The sequence below is a fragment of the Leptodactylus fuscus genome, chromosome 1 (genome assembly GCF_031893055.1).
Source record: "Leptodactylus fuscus isolate aLepFus1 chromosome 1, aLepFus1.hap2, whole genome shotgun sequence".
NCBI lineage: Eukaryota > Metazoa > Chordata > Amphibia > Anura > Leptodactylidae > Leptodactylus > Leptodactylus fuscus.
The window spans coordinates 213,206,803-213,227,763 of NC_134265.1; the positions used below are offsets into that span (position 1 = coordinate 213,206,803).

The 20,961-nt window shown below is 45.5% G+C and overlaps 1 protein-coding gene across 3 annotated transcripts in view; it reads left to right on the forward strand.

Annotated features, from left to right (window-relative positions):
• Positions 1–20,961, forward strand: part of HMG20B (high mobility group 20B) — a 362,656-nt gene that overhangs the window by 130,061 nt on the left and 211,634 nt on the right. Inside the window, exon 6 of one of the 3 annotated variants that reach the window (XM_075283656.1) lies at positions 17,339–17,391. The exons of 1 other annotated variant lie outside the window; for it this stretch is intronic. In XM_075283656.1, the coding sequence (XP_075139757.1) occupies positions 17,339–17,391 (53 nt within the window). The remainder of the gene's footprint in view (positions 1–17,338; positions 17,392–20,961) is intronic. One more of the 3 variants, XM_075283657.1, reaches the window with a different exon arrangement.

The following is a 20,961-nucleotide window of genomic DNA, read 5'->3' on the forward strand; positions in this document are numbered from 1 at the left end:
GTCTGCACACTGTACCACATGCCGTAGTATTAGATACGTGCGTCTGCACACAGTTCCGCACGCCGTAGGATTAGATACGCACCTCTTCACACAATACCACAAGCCAGAGAATTAGATACGCGTCTCAGCACAAGGTACCATACAGGGGAGAATTAGATACGCGCATCTGCACACAGTACCACACGCCAGAGGATTAGATACGCACGTATACACACAGTTTCACACGCCGTAGGATTAGATACGCACCTCTTCACACAATACCACACAGGGGAGGATTAGATACACAGTACCATACGCCGAGGGATTGGATATATGCGTCTGCACACAATACCACATGCCAGAGGATTGGATACATGCATCTGCACACAGTTCCACACACCAGAGGATTAGATAAGCAGGTCTGCACACAGTACCACATGCCGTAGGATTAGATATGTGTGTCTGCTTACAGATCCACATGCCAGAGGAATAAATACACGCATCTTCACACAGTTGTACACGCCATAGGATTAGATACACACGTCTGTATACAGTACCACATGTTGTAGGATTAGATACGCGCGTCTACATACAGTTCTACACGCCGTAGGATTAGTTAACCGCCTCTTCACACAATACCACACGGGGAGGATTAGATACGTGCATCTGAACACAGTACCACACTTTGGAGGATTAGATACAGGCCTCTGCACACAGTACCACATACCAGAGAATTAGAACGCGTCTCAGCACACAGTTCCACATGGGGGAGGATTAGATATGCGCATCTGCACACAGTACCACACGCCAGAGTATTAGATACGCGCATCTGCAAACAGTACCACACGCCAGAGTCATTAGATACGCGCGTCTTCACACAATTTCACTTACTGGAGGATTAGATACTCGCCTCTTCACACAATACCACATGGGGAAGATTAGATATGTGTGTCTGCACAAAGTACCACACCAACAAGGATTGGATACTTGCATCTAAAGACAGTACTACACGGGGAAGGATTAGATACAGCTTTATTCCAGGTATCCATAACAACTGATCACAGGTTTTTCACTGACATCCAAAATGAGATACACATAATCACATGACGCTTATGGACATACACACAAACCACATGCAAAATACACCAGTGCAAAACTGGACAATTCTTATGGGGCCACTACACAAACATAAAATGTAATATACCCGTGCGAAGCCGGGTCCTCATTCTAGTAATATATATAATACTAGAGGGAGGACCCGTGTGGCATTGTGTGAAGAGGCACGTATCTAATCCTCTGGTAAGTGAAACTGTGTGCAGACGTGCATATCTAATCTTACGGCATGTGGTAGTATGTGCAGACGCGCGTATCTTAATCCTCTGGCGTGTGGTACTGTGTGCAGACAGGTGTATCTAATTCTCTGGCGTGAGGTACTGTGTGCAGATGCGCGTATCTAATCTTCCCCCGTTTGGTACTGTGTGCTGAGACGCTTATCTAATTATCTGACATGTGATACTGTGTGCAAAGGCATGTATCTAATCCTCCAAAGTGTGGTACTGTGTGAAGAGGCACGTATCTAATCCTACGGCGTGTGGAACTGTGTGTAGACGTGCGTATCTAATCCTACAGCATGTGGAACTGTAAGCAGACGCGCGTATCTAATCCTACGGCAAGTGGTACTGTGTGCAGACGTGCTTATCTAATCCTTTGGTGTGTGGAACTGTGTGCAGATGCGTGTTTCTAATCCTCCCCTGTGTGGTATTGTGTGATGAGGCACGTATCTAATCCTACAGCGTGTGGAACTGTGTGTAGACACGCGTATCTAATCCTACGGCATGTGGTACTGTGTGCAGATGAGGGTATCTAATCCTCTGGCATGTGGTACTGTGTGTTGAGACGCGTATCTAATTCTCTGGTTTGTGATACTGTGTGCAGAGGCATGTATCTAATCCTCCAAAGCGTGGTACTGTATGCAGACACACGTATCTAATCCTCCCCGTGTGGTATTGTGTGAAGAGGTGCGTATCTAATCCTACGGCGTGTGGAACTGTGTGTAGACGCGCGTATCTAATCCTATGGCATGTGATACTATGTGCAGACGCGCACATCTAATCCTCCCCGTGTGGTACTGTGTGCTTAGACGCGTATCTAATTCTCTTGCTTCTGGTACTGTGTGCAGAGGCATGTATCTAATCCTCCAAAGTGTGGTACTGTGTCTGCACACATTACCACACTTTGGAGGATTAGATACATGCCTCTGCACACAGTATCAAATCCTCCTCTGTGTGGTATTGTGTGAAGAGGCACGTATCTAATCCTGTGGCATGTGGTACTGTGTGCTTAGACGCGTATCTAATTCTCTGGCTTGTGGTTCTGTGTGCAGACACACGTATCTAATCCTCCCCCTGTGTGGTATTGTGCGAATAGGCACGTATATCCTGCAGCGTGTGGAACTGTGTTTAGACGCACGTATCTAATTCTACGGCGTGTATTACTGTGTGCAGACGCGCCTATCTAATCCTACGCCATGTGGTACTGTGTGCAGACGTGCGTATCTAATCTTCTGGCGTGTGGTACTGTGTGCAGATGCATGTATCTAATTCTCCCCTGTGTGGTACTGTGTGCTGAGACGCGTATCTAATTCTCTGGCTTGTAGTACTGTGTGCAGAGGCATGTACCTAATCCTCCAAAGTGTGGTACTGTGTGCAGGCACACGTATCTAATCCTCCCCTGTGTGGTATTGTGTGTATACGTGCGTATCTAATCCTCTGGCGTGTGGTACTGTGTGCAGATGCGCGTATCTAATTCTCCCCTGTGTGGTACTGTGTGCTGAGACGCGTATCTAATTCTTTGGCTTGTGGTATTGTGTGAAGAGGTGCGTATCTAATCCTACGGCGTGCGGAGCTGTGTGTAGATGCGCGTATCTAATCCTACGGCATGTGGTACTGTGTGCAGACACGTGTATCTAATCCTCCGGCGTGTGGTACTGTGTGCAGACGTGCGTATCTAATCCTCCCTGTGTGGTATGTGTGCTGAGACGCATATCTAATTCTCTGGCTTGTGGTACTGTGTGCAGAGGCATGTATCTAATCCTTCAAATCGTGGTACTGTATACAGACACGTATCTAATCCTCCCCTGTGTGGTATTGTGTGAAGAGGCGCGTATCTAATCCTACGGCATGTGGAACTGTGTGCAGATGTGCATATCTTATGCTCTGGTGTGTGGAACTGTGTGCAGACGTGCGTATCTAATCCTCCCTGTGTGGTATGTGTGCTGAGACGCGTATCTAATTCTCTGGCTTGTGGTACTGTGTGCAGAGGCATGTATCTAATCCTCCAAAGCGTGGTACTGTATACAGACACACGTATCTAATCCTCCCCTGTGTGGTATTGTGTGAAGAGGCACATATCTAATCCTATGGCGTGTGGAATTGTGTGTAGACGCGTGTATCTAATCCTACGGCATGTGGTACTGTGTGCAGGTGCGCGTATCTAATCCTCCCCTATGTGGTACTGTGTGCAGATGCACGTATCTAATCCTCCCCCATGTGGTACTGTGTGCAGATGCACGTATCTAATCCTCCCCCGTGTGGTACAGTGTGCTGAGACGTGTATCTAATCCTCTGGCGTATGGTACTGTGTGCAGATGCGCGTATCTAATCCTCCCCTGTGTGGTACAGTGTGCTGAGACGTGTATCTAATTCTCTGGCTTGTGGTACTGTGTGTAGAGGCATGTATCTAATCCTCCAAAGTGTGGTACTGTGTGCAGACACACGTATCTAATCCTTCCCTGTGTGGTATTGTGTGAAGAGGCGCGTATCTAATCCTACGGCATGTGGAACTGTGTGCAGATGTACATATCTTATGCTCTGGTGTGTGGAACTGTGTGCAGATGCGTGTATCCAATCCTTTGGCATGTGTTACTGTGTGCAGATGCATGTTTCCAATCCCCGGTGTGTGGTACTTTGTGCAGACGCGTGTATCTGATCCTTCGGCATGTTGAACTGTTTGCAGAAGTGCGTATTTAATCCTCTGGTATGTGGGACTGTGTGCAGACGCGTGTATCTAATCCTCTGGCGTGTGATACTGTGTGCTGATATGTGTATCTAATCCTCTGATGCGTGTATCTCAGTTTGGATATCTGTGTTGTATTGTGCATGTGGAGTGACTGTGTGTATTGCAGTTGGAATATGAGTGAAAGACTTGCAGGTTTGTATTGGTTAAAGGGGGGGGCATTGTGTTTGGAATGCTGTATCTCAGCAACGGTACGTTCGAGCGAGTTGGAGTCTCGTCTTAAACCTTCCCGGATACCTGAAGTATCTCTGTACCAAATTTGGTGAAAATCGGTCCAGTCGTTTGGTTTGCATTAGAAAACAGACAGACAGAAATTCATTTTTATAATATAGAGAGATTACATATATTTTTTTAATTATTTTTTTCTCTGTGACATTCAGTGAGAGGCAGAATGCTTTCAATACAGAAACAAGGGAAAGAGTTAAAAATGTAGGAATTAACAGAAAGGATCCAAGATTAAATAAAAAATATAAAAAGATGTATTGAAACAAATACTGCCAGAAAATCCGAAAGTTTAGTTACACTTTAAGCTGACTTATACTGATTTACTGTATATACTCGAGTATAAGCAGAGACCCCTAATTTTACCACAAAACTCTAGGAAAACTTATTGACTCGAGTATATGCCAAGGGGGGGGAAATGCAGCAGCTACTAGAAAATTTCAAAAATTAAAATGTCAGGAATTTTTGGGTGCAGTAGATGCTGGATGGTGGGGAGGGGAGGAGAGGGGGTGTTTTGGTTGTCTGCCTGCCCTTTCCATGAGCTTGAGAACTGGGGTCCCCCCCCACTTGGAACTCAGCCTGGCTGAATATAGCGTATCTGCAGTGCTCCTATTAACCCAGTGGTTCTCAACCTTTCTAATGCTGTGACCCGCAATTCAGTTCCTCATGTTGCGGTGACCCCAAACCAAAAAATAATTTTGGTGGCTACTTCATAACTGTAAGGGCTAGTTCACACAGGGGGCGATATAGCGGATCTATAGCGGATTTAGGCACTGAGAGTGACGCAGGGAGCCGCGTCAATCTCGGGTCAAAACACGCTTGCCACGACTGTCGCGGCTTCCCCCCGGAGTCGGCTCAAATTAATGGGACGACTCGGGAGGTTGCTACAAAATCAAGCCTGGCGGTCTAAATAAACCTCCATTGTGAGAGGGTGGATTATGACGTGGATTTCGCACCATAATCTGCCCCCTGTGTGAACGGGCCTTAATTTTGCTACAACCCATACCTCCCAACTTTTGAAAAGCAGAAAGAGGGATAAAATGTGCAGCCGCTTTTATGTTGACTCCGCCCATTCTCATTCATTTTTCCCGTGCTCCCACACAGTATAATCCTCCTACAGTCACCCGTAAATTATATGTCCCCCCTCTATCTCTCCCCCAGTTTCATATAACCTCTTCATCTGCCCCGTTTCATGTCCCTCCATCTCTGTCCCCAGATTCATGTCCCCCATCTCTGCCCCCAGATTCCTGTCCCCCCCCCATCTCTGCCCTCAGAATCATGTCCCCCATCTCTGCCCCCAGATTCATGTCCCTCCATCTCTGTCCCCAGATTCATGTCCCCCCCATCTCTGCTCTCAGAATCATGTCCCCCATCTCTGCCCCAGATTCATGTCCCCTCCATCTCTGCCCTCAGAATCATGTCCCCCGATTCATGTCCCCTCCATCTCTGCCCCCAGATTCATGTCCCCCCCCATCTCTGCCCTCAGAATCATGTCCCCCATCTCTGCCCCCAGATTAATGTCCCCCATCTTGCTCACACACAGCCTGAACCTCCAATCATGCTCACACACAGCCAGAACCCCACTATTATGCTGACACACAGCCTGAAACACCCCCATCTTGCTCACACACAGCCTGCATCCCCTCCTATCATACTCACACACTGCTTGCATCCCCTTCCCACCCCTTGCTTACACTTGTTGTCTCCTCCCTCCATCTTACCTTCCAGTCTCCACTCACTGCAGCCTTCCCTTTCTGTGTAACTTGGCACTGTACTGAATAGCTCCGCCCACACCAGAGTCCGATCACATGGTCATGACGTCATCACAGGTCCTTTACCCCACTACTCTACCCTGCTGCAAAGGCAGCGAGGCTTCTCAGCGGCTAAAGCTATCGGAAATATGTATTTTCCGATGGCTTTAGGCAACCCCCTGTGTTTTGGTCGTTCAACCCCTGCCAGGGTCGCGACCCACAGGTTGAGAACCGCTGTATTAACCCCTTCTTGACGGAATAGCAGCACTGCAGATACGCTATATTCAGTAGATCGGACACTTTCAGACACATGAATACCTATTGTGTATGTGTTTCACAGCAATTTTCTACTTTGAGGGCTGGTTCACACTAGCGCCCGATCTCCATTATGCAGGTTTCCGTTTCCTGCCCGAGAAACTGGGCAGGAGACGCAAACCGGCAGGCAGTTTTCAAACCCATTCATGGGCTTGAAAAGCGTTCGCCAGTGAGTGTCTTCTTCTCTCTGCAGTGAAACCATTTTTTAAAATTTTTACCGGACACAGAGTCAAACATGCAGGACTTTGTCTCTGGTGGGGAAAAAACTGTTTCGCCGCGGAGAGCAGAAGATGCTCATGAACGCTCACCGGCAGACAGTGAATGTTGGTTTCCGTCTTCTGCCAAGAGAAAACAGAAACCTGCATAACGAAGGTCGGGCGCTGGTGTGAACCCTCGCCCTTATATGTATTCTAGGGAATGGAGTGATTTAGAACTATTATTTTATTTTTTTTTAAAGATTTTTTTTTTTTTCACTATTTTATTAGCCCCCCTATGGGACTTGAACCTGCAATCAAGTGTATTGCCGTCTATGCGAGATTCTATACATTACTATTGCGGATGGTCATAGACCAGCTGCTATAGTAATATATAGTGATGACAGGCCTGGGAGCCTTCATTAGGCTCCCGGCTGTCACCAGAACAGGTCCGCTCCTGGGAGCTCACCGCGCAGGAGCCGGCCTGCAATTTTAAAGATATAGGGCCGGTGGTGACCACCCCCAGGCTTACAGCGGAGATGCTAAAGCTCATGGCTGCGATCTCTGATTGCAGGCATAAGCTCCGGCATTACATGGAGGTGCCGGTTGCTATGGCGACCGCTCTGTAGAGCGCCATTGCACTTACAGACCCAGCATCCAGACACCTGGGCGGGTCTTGGGGCCTGCAGAATCGGTACGCCCCTGGCAGGAGCTTGGCGATGCTGTACTTTTCTAACTGCAGAAGCACTTACGGTAATTCTACTAGCACGCCAGGTAGCAGACACGCCGGGTGCGGGCCTGAGCTTACGTGGCCACGTCACCCGGCATGTTATGGTGCGGCGGGGGGTGGGGTTGTGGTCTGCATTCCTGGCCTGCTAGCAGAAAATTATCGTGCTGAAAAACTCGGCTTATACTCGAGTATATACGGTACTTACACTGAAAGGGTGAATTCACACTGAGTAAACGCTAGCTTATTCTGAACGTAAAACACGTTCAGAATAAGCGGCGTCTAAAGCAGCTCTATTCATTTCTATGGGAGCGGGGATACGAGCGCTCCCCATAGAAATGAATGGGCTGCTTCTTTCACTCCGTGCAGTCCCATTGAAGTGAATGGGGAGTGCTGGCGTATACGGCAAGCTCTGCTCATGCCGGAGCGTACACGCCGGCACTCCCCATTCACTTCAATGGGACTGCACGGAGTGAAAGAAGCAGCCCATTCATTTCTATGGGGAGCGCTCGTATGCCGGCTCCCAAAGAAATGAATGGAGCTGCTTTAGACGCCGCTTATTCTGAACGTGTTTTACGTTCAGAATAAGCTAGCGTTTACTCAGTGTGAATGCACCCAAAAAAATAAGCTGATTGTAAAAAATATTGTTCTACGCAATTTTTGCTCAAATAAACAGTATGAGTTGTATCAGAGGGATTCAAAATTTATTATAAAAAGCTGTACAGTCTTCATAAAGGGAGGTAAAGGAAAAATACAAAATAGTTGCTTTAACTGTCAGGGCTGGATGATTATGACCTAAATAAACGAATATAAACAATTATTTACCCCCTATTTTTTTTAAAGGCCCCAGGGGTGGATTATAATAAGTAATTGACCATTTGCCCCAATATAATCTGACTGAGCAGGGGAGTCTACAGGAGTTTGTGTACATAGTATTGTGACACTTGTGTCAATCTGTCACAAAACCACGGGACTGTTGCAGCCCAGTCACAGGCCTCAATGGTCCCTGATGTCAGTTAGGAGGCCCGAAAAGACCAGGAAGTCATGCTGGAGCCCAGAAGACATGAGTAACATGGTTTATTAAAGGGGTTGTCCTCGATAACTAGAAATCCCAACACTAATCTAAACACTCTTTCCCCTCCTACTTTCTAAATAACATAATTAATCAAAAATGTATATTTACCCGTATCCATGGGATAGTTCTGTGACCGTCCCAGGGACATTTTTTGATTATCCAGTGACTATGCATTTTGCCATTTCCGGAAACGGATTGTCACTACGACTCCCTCCATCCACCTATTATACTTATCCGCCACGCTTCTTCCAGTGAGATGGCTCCTCCTCTTGTACTGATTCTGCAGGATGTGCACTCTTCTCCAAGCACTGCTGCTGATAATTCACCTCTACTGTGCATCTGCAGAGAACAGAGCAGCGATGGAGAAGAGCTTGCACTCTGCAAATTCAGTGAAGGAGGGGCCGTCTCGCAGGAAAAAAGCACGGAGGGCAAGTACACAGGGTCAGGGCTTGGGCTGAGTAGGTAGAGAAGGGCCGGAGTATATCGGGGTTGAATGAAGTAGGAGGCGGGAATAAAGAGTGAGGGGTTAGTGTGTAATTTACATGCATGTGGAAGCTGATGCATATAAACAAATGCAGAAGATACCAGGAGCTCCCAGAGACACCCAGAAATCACTTAAAGCACAGCTAAAGGTATATGTGTGTATTTATTAAACCATTAATAGCAATAACCAACATTTTTTTTTAAAGAACATTTTTTGCCCAGAACCCCTTTCTCCTTATGTCCTACAGCAGCACAACACATGGGGTATTCCTGCCCCTATGTGCTGAACAGGACAGGTGCAACTTTTAATCAATCAACTTAACCCCTATAAGAGAAGAATTGACCTTCCCGTATCAAAGCATTTCTGCAGTGGAGACCACAATATCACCAATCACATGAAAATTTTAGTTTTGAGAGGGAATTTCAGATCAAAGAGAGAACGACGCATTCATGAATGCAAATCCATGGCCCTGCTTCAGACACTAGAGTGTGGATTGAATGTGTCACAGGAACGTGAGAACTGATAAAGAACTGGAAGTTGTTTACATAGTCTCTACCAATTACTAACAACCCCCCCCCCTTCCTCCTGGAATTCTAACACTATGTGCCTCCTCTGTGTGTGTATATATATATATATATATATATATATATATATATCCTTCAGAAATGTTTTAAATTTACTTTGATAAAGGACCCTGGAGGTTCCGAAACGTCAGTAATTTGTCATCATTAGGAGTTAGCCATTAAAAAGGTATCAACTACTGAAGACTATCAAGTTCTTTTGTTTTTTATATTTCCAACCCACTGGCTAACACGGTACAAGAACTAACATTTTCCTTATACCCCTATAAGAGGTCAGAGAAAGGATCTCCTCAGCTCCTCATACCTTCACAAAGGTTGTAGCTCCAGTAACTGCTGCGCTCCGGGGGTTCTTTATCGTCTCCTATTTGGATGATTGGTTGTTGAAAGCCCAGTCTGAGGAGGTTCTTCACGCTCATCTGTCTCTTCTTCAAAATCTTGGCTGGTTAATAAACTGGAAAATATTGGATAATCTTCCATCCACTTGGAAAAAGTTCTTAGGATTCGTCTTGGACTCCATTTAGATTAAGATCTCTCTCCCTCTTCCAAGGAAGGAGAAGATCAGGTTGCCAACCCAGCACCTATTCTCAACCCGGCAGGTTACCATTCGGACCGCCATGAAGGTACTCTGCCTCATGTCAGCAACTGCAGATGCAGTCCCTTGGGCCCTGTGGCATATGCGTCCTCTACAGAACAAAATCCTAAGGACCTGGAACTGCAGCCCTCTGGGCTTCGATAGCCTATCCAGTTATCTCTCAAAACCCATCTATCGCACAAATGGTGATTCGACCTCAAAGATTGGATGTCCACGGTCCAGCGGATCTGGTCCCTGTTGACTACAGATGTAACCCTTTACAGATGGGGAGCGCATATCGGGGAGACCCTCGAGAAGGGTACCTGGAACCAGCTGGAAAGGATCAGGTCGTCCAATTGGCGCAAGCTCAGTGCGGTTCGCCGTGCTCTCCTGCATTTCACTCTCTCTCTCTCTGCGGTAGAGCGGTGAGGATCCGCTCAGACAATGTGACCATGGTCCTCTACCTGACCAAGCAGGGGGGCACAAGGTCACCATCCCTGCTCAGGGAGATGGATCTCATCTTTTCCTGGGCGGAGAAGAACCTTACACACCTCAAGGCGGTTCACATCAAAGGTCACCTAAACATTCTGGCGGATCAGCTCTTCAGAGGTCTCACAGTATCAGACAAGTGGTCCCTCAACAAGGATGTGTTTCAACAGATTACCAGGATGTGGAGTCTCCCGAGGTGGACCTGATGGCCACCAAGGTAGATAAATTCTGCTCCCTTTATCAGGAGGACAATCCCTTAGCAGTAGATGCCCTGTCAATTTCATGGAGATTCAGGCTGGCATACATCTTCCCACCACTTTCCATGATACCAAGGGTATTGATGAAAGTCAGGCAGGACCAGGAATCGATGATTGCGATCACATCGTTCTGGGTAAAAAGGGCATGGTTTTCCCACCTCATTCAGATTGAGTCGAAGGACATACTGGAGGCTCCCCCTAATTCAGAACTTGGTAACCCAAGGAGATTGGCTCTGCCAGGACCTGAAGAGGTACAGCTTGACAGCCTGGAAGTTGACCTTATATAAGTCCTTATGTAGACATAGAGGATTGTCAGAGGCCATCCGAAATACCTTAGCTTTCTCTAGAGCAGCCTCTACTACTAGAAGTTAACAGAGAATCAGTGGGATTTTCAGTAGGAGGTGTTCGGATAATCAGGTCTCTCACTCCAGTCCTTCTATGGAATCCATTCTGGAGTTCCTTCAAGATGGCTTTGATAAAGGTCTTACTCCGGCTACGCTTAGTCTATGTGGCTGCCTTGTCTGCCTGCCTGGGCAGGCGTCTGACTCAGAACCTCCTCATTTCTCAGTTTCTCAAAGGGGCAGCTAGATTGAGACCTTGTCTACATGTCCCTGTCCCTCAGTGGGAAGTGTCTACGGTCTTGGTTGGTCTCTGTGGGCCCCCTTCGAGCCGCTGGAAGAAGTGTATTTTAAGCTCTTATCCTGCAAGGTGGTTTTCCTAGCAATTACCTCAGCTAAGAGGGTCAGGGAGCTGAAGGCTCTGTCTGCTTCTGAACCTTATATTTCTTTTTTCCCCAGACAGGGTGCAATTAACATTTCTTCTTGGTTTCCTACCTAAGGTAACTTCCAGTTCAAACATTAACCAGGTCATTTCTCTTCCAGCCTTTTTCCTTTCTCCCTCCATTCCTGAGGAAGAGAAATTGCATTCTTTGGATCTGGTAACGTGTTTACGCATTTACCTTCAGCGCACAAGTACCTTTAGGAAATCAGAGAGTTTGTTAACCCCTTCCCGACATCCGCCGTAATAGTACGGCGCTGCCGGGAAGGACTTCCCGCAAACCGGGAAACTGTGTACGTACCATGCGCTGCGGGTGTCAGCTGTATGTTACGGCTGACAATGCCCCGTAACACCCGCGGTCGGAACCGGGTCCGATCGCGGGTGTTAACCCCTGATATCTCCGGGGTCTTGTTTCAAAATGGTGCCGATCGGCACCCCCCGCGCCAGTTTCGGGGGTGCCAGTGTTCGTAGGGGGCAGCCCGGGTTTGATCAGTGACCCTGGGTCTGCCCCATCACTTACCCCCTTCACGCACCTGGTTGATCCTGCCTAAAAAGGAAGCTGTCAGCCTGTGCGTCTACACAGGCTGACAGCTTCCACTGCAATACACGTGTAACACGTGTATTGCAACGTATATATAGTGAAGCAGTGATCAGCCGATCACTGCTTCAATCCCCCATGGGGACAGAAAAAAAAGTTAGAAAAAAGTAAAAATAAAAAAGTTTAAAATAAATTAGAAATAAATAAAGCCCCAAAAATCCCTTTTTCCCTATATAAAATGTTTTATTATGTAAAATAAAGAAAAATAGAAAAAAACATTACATATTTGGTATCGCCGCATCCATAATAACCTGAACAATAAAATTAAAACATTATTTAACCCGAACGGTGAACATCGTAAAAAAAAAAAAAAAAAAAAAAACTTAGAAAACCGCACAAAATAATGATTATTCACCACCTTTCCCTTACAAAATGTTCAATAATAAGTAATCAAATGGTGACATGAAAACCAAAATGGTACCAATAAAAAGAGGTCTTCCCGCAAAAAATAAGCCCTCAACCAGCTCTGTCTAGCGAAAAATAAAAACGTTATGCCTTTCAGAAGATGGCGATGCAAAAATAATTGATTTTTTTCCCTAAATTGAATTTTATTCTGCACAAATAGCAACGCATTAAAAAATAATATAAATGAGGTATCGCCGTAACCGTACCAACCCGCAGAATAAAGGTAACATGTTACTTATGCTGTACACTGCACGGGAAAAAAAAATGCTAAAAAGCAATGTCAGAATTGATGTTTCCTTTTACATCCCACCCAGAAAGAGTTAATAAAATGTAGTCAATAAGTTACAGGCACCCCAAAATGGTGGCATTGAGAAGCACATCTAATACCGCAAACACCAAGCCCTCATATGGCCACATTACCAGAAAATAAAAATCTAGCTTGTACAATGTGAAGACAAAAACCCTAAAAGTCGCCAAATCATTAGGACATAAGTGGCTGCGACTAGAAGGAAATGTGTAAGCTGTGCGAGCGTTTTCAGGGGACACCCCATATTTAGAGCTTATGAGAGAGAAGACACCAGCGCTGATCCCCCAGAATGCCTCTCTTCCCCGTCCGTGTCAAAGGAGCTAGTGGGAAAATAGAATGGGATTTGGTGTACCCAATTTACTCCACACAGCTTACATATTCACTTCGGGGTTACTAATGCTACTACATCACTTGATAAATTCTTTTAGGTGTGCGGTTTTCAAAATGGGGGTCACTTTCTAGAGGTTTCCACTGTTTTGACTCCTCAAGGGCTTTGTAAATGCGACATGGTTCTTGAAACTGATCACAGCCAGATCTGCCCTCTAAAAGCTCCTTGGCGCGCCTTCCCTTCTGCGTCTCGCTGTGCGTCCATATATTAGTTTACACCCACAAGTGGGGTACTGTGGTAGTCGGGAGAACTTGTCACACAAACTACCTCAAAAAGGTAGACCATCTGGTGTGTATAAACGCAAAGCATACGAAAAATCACCAGGCATAAATTAATACAAAAATACTAAATCTTTAATTCAATAAAAATACACATATAACAAAAGCACATATAACAAAATACATATAGAAGATTCAGGGAAACTGATATACCTAAAAACAGAGGCACAAGATGGTATGGAAAGATGTTACAACGAGTATTGTAGCAGCAAAAAGTGACACAGAGTACATACAATTAGCAGGGTGTGCAAGTAGAATAACACTGAAACCCGTTGAGAAAGATATATAATGACCCATTGAGATGGCCCTATGTAACAGTTGGTAATAAAGGGTTAATTGTGCAAAAAGGATACCTGCATGTTATAACCAAAAAGGTCAAAAACTTGCCCCAAAAATCAATTGTGCAGTATATATGCCTGCATGCAGAAAGTGACTCACATGAAAGACCTCATAGAGGGGTTAACTTACAATATATGTGACTGCATGCATGAACCTATAGACAAAAGGACTTTTGCCCAACAATCCAGGGTTAATTATGCATCTTATGTATCCATATGAATGGGTATGTGAGAGATTCCCCAAATACTTCCAGGGGTGACCTGCCAAGTTGCATAATCACCTCACCTAACCCTGCTAGACAATAACCCAATAAACACCATAAATCTAGTGTATAAATAAATGCATAAATGCTACTGCTACTGCTACATACCGTACCGTACCGTACCAGCTGTGCCTGACACCCGACACGTGTTTCGCCTAGACGACTTTGTCAAGGGATATGGAGTCAAGTAGTCATGAGAGTATTTATAATAATCCTGAATACCAAACAGCTGTACCTGATGTCAGAAGGATTAGATCCACCCACATAGGAAGAAAAGAAAACGCCCAATGCATTGTGAGAAAAGGAAAGGAACTGGCCGCCTATGGCGTATATGTGCATGAGCGGAACGGCCAGCCCATCACAAGAGGAAAAAACTGCAATCAAAACCTAAGGCCAGATGGCCGCCGATCCACACATGCGCGACGCTGAAATAAAAGTAAAATGCGGCGCATTGTGCCGCTCAGAAACCGGCCAGGGCATATTATGGGCTAGATGGATTTGCCTACGGCCAATGAATGTATGCAGCACAGAATATGTTTCAACTACACAAGAATAATATAGAGAGAATATTAAATTCTATCAAACTGTATAGAGATAATCTAAAAAGAGTGTTGCAATATAACATATATGCATAAAGAGCACATTATTGAAAAGCTTCATAACAGTAAATTGAACCACATTAATCAGATACGGCCACAAAGGATGTTATATCATACAGATGACAACTATATCAAAAACCGCAACCATGGCTGACTTTATGTTTAAATTTAAAGGGACATGCAACATTGTAAGAGATGCACCATATAGGGACATGCAGCATTGTAAGAGATGCACCACATCAGGACATGCGACATTGTAAGAGATGCACCACATAGGAACATGCGACATTGTAAGAGATGCACCATACAGGACAACCCTGATGGTTGATAGTGAAACATTTTTAAAGGGACATGCGACATGATAAATGATGCACAATATAAGACAACCACAATGGTTGATAATAAAACGTGAACACAGATATATATATAACCTAGTATTGTAAGTGTATAAACAACAATAATGTAAAGTGAAAAAAAATGCACAAATAAAAAGTGCGCAGTGCGAGTGAACAGTGAAAGTGATGCAAAGAAATCTTTGTTGGAGGTACACCAATGAAAGCAAGTCCATCCATATAACAACTCATGTGTGAATACATCCATAGATGAGGGGAACATCAAGGCACAGAATCTGTAAAAAATAAAAGCTGAAGACAATAACCAATATACAAACACAAGGCAACAACATGACAAACTACAAAATGAATAATTAAAAAAAACGCTATTATTGGAAGCACAGATCAAACATGAAGAGACATAATTCGATAAGGGTAACCATGGCACATTAAGCCCATTATAGGAAAGGAGAGAAACTAATATTTTCGTTCAGACCCAACGGTTGTACTGTTTTTAAATAATAGGTCCAACGGCTCTCTTTTTGTGCCAAAAGTTTCCTCCAATTACCCATACGTGGTCCCGGAACCACCTGGTCGATTGCCCTAAATCGCAGTAATGTTGCATCAGAGTTATGAAACAGCTTAAAATGTTTCGGTATGGTAGTAAGGGAATCAATATCCACCACATCCTTGGCGTTGACAACCCCTAGTACATGTTCCCTAATACGGCGGCGGAACTCGCGGGACGTCATGCCCACATAGATTAAATTACAAGGGCATCTAGCCCAATAGACGACCCCTGTTGATAGGCAATTAAGGGGAACTTTGATGTTGTAGATACGCATCCCAGAAGAATCAAAAAAGGTGTTGACCGTGTCTACATTGGCGCAAGCCACACAATGGCCGCACGGTTTGCACCCTGGTTTTGGGCCATGTATGCTGATGGTCCGTTGTATGGGACCTCCCTCAAAGTGACTCCTAACTATCTCATCTCTCAGGTTCCTAGCACGTCGGTAAGTAATAGTGGGAGAATGACCCAGGTATTGTCGCAGCACTGGGTTCAGCTGAAGAATACCCCAATATTTCTTGAGAACCGCTCGCTGTCGCCCCCAGGGAGAGTTAAAGGTGGTTATAAATCTAACCTGAGACGATGTGGAGGTCGATGTCCAGGAGTGTGAATCATTGCTCTTATTCCTAAGTAGTGCCGCCCGATTGGCAGATCTTGCCCGATTATAACCCCGTCTGATGGATTGTGAGTCATATCCTCTAGCCAAGAAACGACGTTCCAAGTCGTCTGCTGCCAATTTGAAGGACCTATCTGTAGAACAGTAGTCGGGAGAACTTGCCTAACAAATTGTGGGATGCGTTTTCTCCTTTAACCCCTTGTGAATGTGCAAATTCTAGGGCTAAACGAAAATATTAGTAAAATAAAATCAAATTTGAAAATTTCACCTCCATTTTGTATTAATTCCTGTTAAGCACTTATAGGGTTTAATTACTAGGTATATGTTGTTTTGGCTTATTTAAGGGGTGCAGTTTTGAAAATGGGGTGATTAATGGGGGGCTTTAATAGAAGGGTCTTTCAAAACCCCTTCATAAACTGGATTAGTCCTTTAAGTAATGGGTTTTGGAAATTTCTCGAAAATTTTGAATATTGTTGTTTCACTTGTAAACCTTATAATGTCCGTAAAAATTAAAAGGGTGACTAAAGTTTGATGCCGACATAAAGCAGAGATCTGGGACTTGAGATTTATGATATAATTTTGGCGGTCTGACTATCTGTATGCAATGCACATCATTTCAAACTTTATAAAATGCATATTTTTCAAAATTTCCACCAAATTTCCTATTTTTTCATAATTAAACACAAAACATATCAACCAAATTTTACCACTAACATGAAGTACAATGTGTTACGAAAAAAACAATCTTAAAATCACTTTGGTAATTCAAAGTGTTCCAAAGTTATTGCCACATAAAGTGACACGTCAGTTTTGAAAAATCGAGCTTGGTCAGGAAGTCAAAAAGTGCCATCAGTGGGAAGGGGTTAATCTATTTCTCCTGTCATGGTAAGGGGCTTAGAGTTTCTAAGCCTTCCTCGGCAAGATGGATAAATTGTTTAAATAATGATGATAATTGGTGAAATGATTTTTAATTGTTGCTTCTTTATTGGCCTGCCTTTTTGGTTTTTTAGCCTTTCATATGATCAGCCTGTCTATTGCCTCTTATTCTAGATAACATTGTCTTATTTGTTTTCTTTTCTATCAACTTCTTTTTCATTTGATTTGTAACTGGATTTTTAATTATCAACTTTTTGTCTTTTCATTCTTACAGAAGAAAGCAGTACTTCAAGTGCAACCACAGTACTGAATGGACACAAACAAAAAGTAAGTTACATAAGAGATATATTATGAAAACTGGAAACATGACAAATGAAACTGGAAAGGACAGTTTTGTTTTGTTTTTTTGGGGTTTTTTTTTCATTAAAAGTTTTATTGAAAGTTTTACAAATTTTTACAAAACCGGGGAGGGAGGGGAGGAAGCAAAATGAAAAGGGGGGAAAAAATGGAAAGGTGGTGGTGGGGGGGAACCATAGTAGCATACAGAGATAGCAAATGACGGCACGTCATGTGGGATAATAAAAGGGGGGATAGAGATGGGGAGGCGGGAGATGGTGAATTGGTAAGAAACCAATAAACGCTCTGGCGCAGCAGAGCCTACAAACAGAACATGTACAAAACCCCCGAAACATACGGGTATCAATTGTCAGATAAAGTGAAGGAGAAATTGTACAAACAAGACGCACAGGGAGACATCACACAGGGGACACAGAAGGAAAGAGGGAACGGAAGTCGGCGGAGTAATAAAAGTGGTTCCAAAGGAGCCATGTCTGTCGATGCCTGACATCATCCTGGCGGAGCTCAGCTACCAGGGTCTTCATAGTTCGCAAGGCAAGCACCTCATTCAACCAACAGATGAGCGTGGGAGGGGTCGTAGACTTCAATAGCCTGGGAATTACGGAGCAAGCTGCCACTAACAAAAATCCGAGAAGTCTACAGGTGGATTTACGGAACTTCCGGGAGAACAGGGAAAGAAGCAGCGGAGCAGGATCATCCTCTAAATCTATCCCTGTCACCTGTAGAATAACCTGTCTGACCCCAGTCCAGAAGGGACGCAGGAGAGGGCAACCCCACCAGATGTGGGCCATCGTGCCTCGGTCAGAGAGACACCTCCAGCATCTATCAGAGGTGGAGGGATAAATATCGTGTAGGAGGGCCGGGACTCTATACCATCTGGAAAGTATTTTATAATTGGTCTCCTGCGCCCTACACGATATAGAGAAAGTATGACACGCACGGAAGGCCGAAGACCACACCTCTGGAGGGAATGAGACTCCCAATTCCCTTTCCCAACCCACAGTAAATGACGGAGGCGAATCCTCTGCCCCATCCACCAAAAGACCATACAGAAGAGAGACTGTGTGAGAGGGAGGGAAGGCGGAAATACAGAGACGTTCGAACGGTAGCAGGGTCTATGAAGGTCTCGAGAAGGCCTCAAAGAAGAGTAAAAGTGGAAGAGTTGGGAGTATTGCCAATGATAGGGAAGCGTATCAGGACAGGAGGTTTGGGTCAGAATCTCAGAGCGGGAGAGGAGCGAGGAGGCCGAAGTGATCTGCCTGAAGCGGAAGGTGGGGGAACCTACACTGTGACACAAAAAGGAGGAGCACAACGCCGCTGGAAAGTCCGGGTTACCTGAGATGGGAGTTATGGGGCCATCGTTTGTAAAGAGCAGGCGCATGGCACTATACCTGCGACACACTCCCATATTCTGACGCGCCATATAGAGAAGTGGGTATCGTTTATCATCGGTCCAATATCTCTCATGGAGCCAGGGAAGTGCTGTAAGAGGAACGGGGCTCAATGAGTCCTCAAGGGCGACCCAGAGCTTAACTTTAGCCGAGTGGTGCCAATCAAGGATGCGTGTAGCAACCGCCGCTAGATAGTATCTCGCAGTCCGGGGCTGCCAGGCCTCCCCCTTGTTTGGACCGGGCCAGCGTGTTACGGTCAACACGAGGGGGCTTCGAAGCCCAAACAAATTTGGTGAAAGCTATGTTAACTATCCAGGAGAAGCACGGAGGCAAGACCACAGGAACAGTCTGAAAGGAATACAGCAATCTGGGGAGAACATTCATTTTCAATAAATTGATGCGTCCCAACCACGAGAGGCCCTTGGCATCCCAGCGTTCAAGATCAGACTACAAAGTGCGTAAGATCGGGAGGAAATTCAGAGCATACGTGTCTCCAAGATTACGGGGAAGTTGCACCCCCAAATACTTAATAGATTTCGGAAACCACGAAAACTGAAAAGAAGAGCGCAAGGCACTAAGGGTCGATGGCGGAAGCGAGACATCTAGGGCAGTACTCTTCGTCAGATTAATCTTATAGTTACTAAAAAGGCCTTCTCGGCATCAAGAGACAACAGCATCATGGGAGTTTGCGAGCGCTGTGAGTAGTGAATCGCAGAGAAGGCTCTCAGGGTATTATCACGGGCCTCCCTACAAGGGATAAACCCCACTTGGTCAGGATGTACAAGCTCTACCATGTACGGGCCCAGGCAATTAGCAATCAACTTAGCATACAGCTTAGCGTCCGTATTCAGGAGCAAGATCGGTCTGTAATTAGCACAGAGCAGGTGATCCCTCTCTTCTTTGGGTATAACAGTGATGTGTGCTTGGAGAGAGGCTGGAGGAAAGGGGATCCCGGATGCGGTAGAGTTAAATGCCCGCAAAAGCGGCTGCATCAAATCAGTCTTAAGCATCTTAAAGAACCACACCGGGTAGCCGTCAGGACCTGGACTCTTGCCCCCCGGGAGGGAAGCAATACCCAACTCTAGTTCACACTCAGAAAAGGGAGCCTCAAGCACAGTCACGTCTTCTGGAAGTAAAGCAGGGAGTGCAGAATTAACAACATATTGAGAGGGAGGTTCCTGTGGCAGGAGCCGGATGAACCAGTCTCGGCGGGGGTAAATGATAGAGAGAGCTGTAATATTTCTGAAAGGCCAAGGCAATCGCAGACGTGGTGTGAGTGATCGTACCTGAGGATGTTTTGAGAGCCATGACATGGCTCCCGCACCGCCCGCCCCAGCAGACGGCCTGCCTTGTTACCCCACTCATAAAACGAGCACTGACCTAACAATCGGATCCTCTGTTGCTTCCGCTCAAGAAGGGACCTAATCTCCTGACGAGTAGCAGTCAGAGATGCCAGAGTCGCCTGCTGGAGCGTACGCTTATGTTGGGCTTCTAGGTTCGCCAAGTCACTCAAGAGGGAGCGAAGTTTCTGGCCTGCCTCTCTCTTCAGACGAGCACCATGTTTCATCAGCAATCTGCGAAGAACACACTTTAGGGCTTCCCACTGTATTGGCGGAGTGGTGATGTCACAAGAATGGTCAGTGGAGACCAATGGAAAGTGAGAGGCAGAAAGTTTCAGCTCTTCCAGACACTGTGGATCAAGAAGGAGCGACATTCAATCTCCAGGTATTTGACCGCGGGCTAGCAGCGGGCGAGCGAAAAACACAGGAGTCCGGGGAATGGTCGGAAAGGAACGCAACTCCAATCGAGGCTGCTGAAACAGAGGGAAGAAGATTATGAGAGAAGATATATAATCAATCCTACTGTACGAGCCATGAGGGTGGGAGAACAAGGAATAGTCTTTATTGGTCGGGTGGAGGATTCGCCAAGCATCACACAACAGTGAGGCGTTTAGAGCCTTCCTGACCTTATTCAGGGCATCATAAGAAATCTGGGATCTGCCCATGGAAGTATCAAGCAGAGGGTTAAGAGGGAGATTGAAATCACCGCATACAATCATATGACCCCTAGCAAAGGACTGGAGCGCAAACAGGGTAGACAGAAGAAAAGCAACCTGATCTGTTTTGGGAGCATATATATTAGCAATTGT